Below are 6,000 nucleotides of genomic sequence, written 5' to 3' on the forward strand. Positions count from 1 at the left end.
TGTAGATGTAGAAGTGGTGTCCTAGCAATAGACGCCGGCACCTATAACTTTGCCGCTCTATTGTGTCGTTGGACGACGTTTCCAGACCGAGGTTCCGATCCAGAATTTGTCCCTCAAGGCGACCCCTCGAAGTTTTTCAGTATGATTTTGTAACACTGTACAATGAGAAAAGGAACTGGCCCAGGACAACACCATGTTTAAGCCTCTCTATAAGTGAACTGCTGTGATATGTAAACTAATATCAGTTGACAGGAGTGGCTCACACCGGAGCGGATGTCAGCAAGAGGGCGCAAGCGGCCGGACGTGTCTCCGGACGACGTGCTGCGCAGCAACGTGCGGCTGCTGCAGCTGGCGGGCGTGTGGCCGCCCTCGGCGCCGCGCGGGCTCGGCCGGCTGTTCCCGCTGCACGTCGCCTCCGTCTACCTCAGCCAGGTGGCCAGCATCGCCATGGCGCTGCAGCTCATGTACTCGGCGCGCGGCGACATGCACGAGATCACGCAGGCGCTCATGAACGCCATGACTCTGGTCGGCGGCGTGCTCAAGCTGGCGCACCTCTCGACGCACGTGCCCGCCTACAGCCGGCTCGTCGCGGCGCTGCGTGACGTCATCAGGATTCAGCGGCCGCACTGCGAGAGTACCCCCAGCCTCATGGCCGTCTTCACCGACGCCCACCGCAAGACGCTGCGACTCACCTTCTGGCCCATCGCCTACCTTAACCTCCTGGCGTTCGGCTGGTACATGATACCCGTCATCTCCTGGGCCACCGGCTCGGAAAAGAGACTCCTGCCTTTCTTCACCCTCCACGGAGTTGACTGCTACAATTTCTTTCTATACGTTGTCATCTATTTCGTGCAGTGCCACTCGATTTTCTACTGGTGCTTCATCAGTATCGGGCAGGACATGTTCTTCGTGACGGGCATGGTTCACGTGGCCGCCCAGCTGCAGATTCTCAACGTTCGTCTGTCGAAACTGGGCGGAGGACAGGAAACCGACAACGAATTTGGGCGGCTCTACAGTTGTAGAGCAGAGGACTGTGGCACGTGTGAGAGGAAACCAATGTCTGACGAGATGTACACGGAGCTTCGAAACTGCATCACGACGCATCAGGAAATTCTCAAGTAAGTTGAACAGTACATATGAGTCTATTTGCATTAATAAATTTTCGCCTCAAATCCAGTCACGAATTCGACGACTCTAATCCGTATAGATGATAGGGTACGCGAGTGACCAAAAGGTAACGAGAATTTTTGTTCTTTGGCGTGTTGGATCAAATGGCTCTGGGCATTATGGGACTTAACATGTGTGGTCATCAGTCCTAGAACTTAGAACTACTTAAACCTAACTAACCTAAGGACATCACACACATCCATCCCCGAGGCAGGATTCGAACCTGCGACCGTAGCGGTCACGCGGTTACAGACTGAAGCGCCTAGAACCGCACGGATTTGTGTGTTGTATTACTCCAATTCGCATGATTTTTTTTTTTTTTACTTGTTGTGTTGTTAAATGTGTGTGAGGAGTATCTGTAAAGTTTTAACCATATCGGATATTCTTTCTGTTATCGGCTGTCAAAGAAGTTACATTTACTTTAATGATTCGAAGATTACTTATGTTGTATACGAATGTGTCAGAGAATTTGTATTAATAACTTTTTTTAATAAGGACGTAAAAAACTTCAGCAGAAGTTTAGAAATGTAAAATAATGATTGGGCAAGTGTGCTGTGAGTAAAACAGCGGTTCACGAGTGGTATAAGCACCGCAAAGAAGCAGAAGAGGACTAACGCGTTGGACACCCTGGCACATCATCAAGCGCTGAATTAATAATAAAAAAAAGAAAAAAAACGTGAAAGGTAAGGTTATGAACGATCACCGAATCTCAATCAGAGAAATGGTTCAAATGGCTCTGAGCACTATGGGACTCGACTTCTGAGGTCATTAGTCCCCTAGAACTTAGAATTAGTTAAACCTAACTAACCTAAGGACATCATACACACCCATGCCCGAAGCAGGATTCGAACCTGCGACCGTAGCGGTCTCGCGGTTCCAGACTGCAGCGCCTAGAACAGCACGGCCACTTCGGCCGGTTCAATCAGAGAAGTCGCTGATGATTTTCGCATATGAACTGAGTCATTCCATGATATTGTTTGGGAAGTTCTGAGCATAAACTTTCGAAAATCGTTGAATTTCGGAAAAAAAACAGCGTCGAGCGCAAGCTGCTCAGGAATCGCTAGACGAAGTCCAAGGAAGCTACTGAAATGTGTCATAACAGGGGTGAAAAGCGGGATTACGGATATGAAATCGAAACTAAGGCTCAATCGTCCCAGTGGGTGCATTCTGGATATCCGAGACCAAAAAAGGCCAGTCACGTACGGTAAAATGTGTTAAGCTCACTGTGATCTGTTGTTTTAACGGGATACTTCACCATGCCTTCTTGCCACAAGATCGAACGATCAACAGAGAGTACTACTTACAAGTTCAGAGCCGTTTTCGTGAAAATATCTGAAGAAAGTGTCCATATTTGTGGGTAAACAATTAATTGCCTTTACGTTATGATAACTCACCTGTCCACACTTCGTTTCTCGTTTGCAAATTTTTGGCTAAAAAGAGTACTGTAATAATGACCCAACTCCGCATGTATCAGACATAGCTCCATGTGACTTTTTTTCTTTTCCCAAGAGTAAAGAAAATTTAAAGGGACAAGCACAGCTGATATTGAAGAAGTATCGCTCATATGGCTAAGGACTCTCGTAAAAATCGAGTTCGAGAAGTGTTTCAGCCGTTGGTAAACCATTGGGATAAGAGTATAATACCTAATGGGATTTTCTGAAAGGGTAACGCTGATGAAGTCGAACTAATAAATTCTTTCCAAAAAACAAAAAAAGCTGAAATTCCTGTTAGTTTTTGGATACTTCTCGTATTTCAGTCGAGTTTCAGCAGCGGCTAGATTCAGTGCTATTTACTGTAAAAAGATGTCACACAACATACTGTCGCAGAACGGATTTGGTGATACCATGGCTACGTAGTATTATAAGTTAATTATTACAAAGAAATAAAACAGCACCCAGACGCTGCTAATAATGCTATTTGTTGAAAACAAAAACGTTGTTCTCCGTTCCAATGGGAAAGTTGCTTACATTGTTTTAGTACATTGTTACGTGCATTTAGAATAAACAAGTTAGTTTAGTTATATAGAATTTTCCTGTAGGGGAACATCCTCCGCCATTCTGTCTACAATGGCGGTACTATGTATGTGCTCTTACAACCAGCTGCGCCACAGAGGACCAGCAGGCAGTGAACACACCGCAACGTGAGAGGGAACCGTCCTCCTCCGCCGCATTACGTCACCCTACATAACCACCTGGTTTCTGGAGCGGGATAAGGCTGCCCGCCCCACGGTGGAATGACGCCAGTCTCGTATTCAGTCTTTGCATTTACGCCTTAAGAGGCAGCTGTCCTCTTGTTGGTGAGCAATATTGTGAATTTCGACTATTTCCAGAATGGGATTTTCACTCTGCAGCGGAGTGTGCGCTGATATGAAACTTCGTGGCAGATTAAAACTGTCTGCCGGACCGAGACTCGAATTCGGGACCTTTACCATTAGCGGGAAAGAGCACATGCCATGTCTCCGCAGTATCCTTTCTTCCAGGAGTGCTAGTTCTGTTTGGTTCACAGGTGAGCTTCTGTGAAATTTGGAAGGTAGGAGACGAAATACTAGCGGAAGTAAAGCTGTGAGGGGGGGGAGTGGGCGTGAGTCACGCTTGGGTAGCTCAGTTAGTACAGCACTTGCCGCGAAAGGCAAAGGTCCCGAGTTCGAGTCTCGGTCCGATATACTGTTTTAATCTAACAGGACGTTTCAATTTGGATCTTGTTTGGTGTTCCATTCTGGCTGTATTATTGCTTTGGATTTCATGTAAGGACTTGTAGTGTTTCAAGGTATTAATTCTTTATGTAACCACGGCGGGCCAGAACTTGGTTTGTGTGGTCATTTCGAATAAAATAATTTTGGGTATAAGACCACATCATTATAATTCACCAAAGAACTTAAATGCCTATGTTTCGACCGACTATGCAGCGCTCCTCTTCACCGTGATTAGCTGCTGGATACTGGTGAATGCCTTGCCCCATAATCTGTCAGTCTATTTCGATTATAACGTGGCTACTGACGTCGCTTGTCTAGGATATCATTGTATAATTTGAAGTTAGACTGCTATTGAGTAGGAGGGCTGTCCGGAGGGCTACTGATTGCGCTATTGCGGTAGGATGTTTGGAAACTAACTGTAGTAGGTGACTGGTAGCCAATACAGGATCAAGGCTACTGCCTGTGATCTTGTAGTAAGTGACTGGTAGGTAACTCTAGTAGACTATTGATGGCCGAGAGCAAATCGGCAGCTTGTATCCAGTGCTAAGGTTCTCCTGCAGCGAAGCCTTGAAGCTGCACGGCAGTCCTGCCTTGGCTGCTACTTACGCTGTTAAGCCCAGGTAAAGTGGTGCTGCTGGTTGACGAACACATGTGGTCCGCTGAGCTGGAGTCGCTAGAAGCCATTCCATCGGTAACTTGTAGCCATCCTCCGTGTTCATGCTGTCGGGCGCTTCTGTCTGGAACCGCGCGACCGCTACGGTCGCATGTTGGAATCCTGCCTCGGGCATGGATGTGTGTGATGTCCTTGGGTTAGTTAGGTTTAAGTAGTTCTAAGTTCTAAGGGACTGATGACCTCATACGTTAAGTCCCATAGTGCTCAGAGCCATTTGATTTCAATGCATGCATGTCTGAAGAAACTATGCATCGTAATTTGGAATAACACGGACACCGCTGTGTTGTATCGTACTTTCTGAGGTACTTCTATCGGTCCTAAACGAGTAAAGCTACTATTCTTTTTACTAAATATTATTCAATAGTGCTATTAACATTGTCTGGTTGCAGTTATTTTAGGGAAGAAGCAATCTCTATTTTAATACTTGTTTTATTGTCACAATTGCTAACATTGGTAAATATTTCTTCGTTATGTAATTACGAAGACACATCGGTGTTTCGAGTATTCTGGAGAAAAATCAATATTAACACTTGGAAATATTTAAAATTTTTGCTATATTTCATGGGGTACACTTGAGCTACAAACCATGAAAGCCCTGTTTATGTAAGAACAGTTCACGAGTGTTTTTTGAGTAGTGTTGCCTCCTCTTTTTCTGCGCAGCTTGGTGCAGTTCCTGCAGCAGGTGATGAGTCCAGTGGCCATGGCGCAGTTCATGTGCAGCGTCGGAGCAGCGTGTGTCACACTCTACCAGGCAACGTTTGTAAGCTGGTACATTTTGTGAGAACTTAGATTTTAGCAGTTTGAGACAGATTACAGGCATCTATTTACAATTCTCACGCTAGTCATTCAGACAGATCTTTTAGTCAGTGTTTCAGATCGTTGAAGGTTCTGAATGTAGGCTTCAGTCTTTCTTCCCCTATTTCGCAGCGAAAACAACAGATAGTATATCGTGATTTTGTTTTTTCGTTATTTCTATTCTAAACATCAGTGGAGAAAGATTTCTGTGAGGTGTTAATTTCAATGTACAATTTGACACTAATAACTCTTATTGAAACTGGAACTTTGGGTGCAGGTAAACGGAACCTTGACCGATAACGTTTTTTCAGCCTCAGTGAGCCTTTTCACCGTGGTAGAATGGCTGGTAACAAGACTTTGTTGTGAGATAAGTTTGCAACAATAGGATAATTTTAGATCAAAATATTGTTGTTGGAATTTATCAATATAAAACTATATTTCAGAGTATTTAATTAAAAGGGACTGTCGGTACTGAATCAAAAGCTCCGTATATTTACATCATAGAAACCCTCTTAAAATAATATGAAAGAAACTTGTTTTCGCTAAATGTTTGTTTTCCGTAAATGGTGGAAATATACACTGGCGTCCAAAATTAAGACAACAAATGGAAATTTTGCAAGGCTGCGTTTATTTTGCTCCAAAACAGCATACACAGATGATAGTAAAGCAGAAA

The 6,000-nt window shown here is 44.7% G+C and overlaps 1 protein-coding gene across 1 annotated transcript; it reads left to right on the top strand.

Annotated features, from left to right (window-relative positions):
* The first annotated feature begins 273 nt into the window (after positions 1-273).
* Positions 274-1,122, top strand: LOC126095569 (uncharacterized). Its single transcript, XM_049910346.1, has one exon. It carries the CDS (start codon positions 274-276, stop codon positions 1,120-1,122), a length of 849 nt encoding a protein of 282 aa, XP_049766303.1.
* The last annotated feature ends 4,878 nt before the right edge of the window (positions 1,123-6,000 follow it).

This window comes from Schistocerca cancellata, chromosome 8, assembly GCF_023864275.1.
Source record: "Schistocerca cancellata isolate TAMUIC-IGC-003103 chromosome 8, iqSchCanc2.1, whole genome shotgun sequence".
Lineage (NCBI taxonomy): Eukaryota > Metazoa > Arthropoda > Insecta > Orthoptera > Acrididae > Schistocerca > Schistocerca cancellata.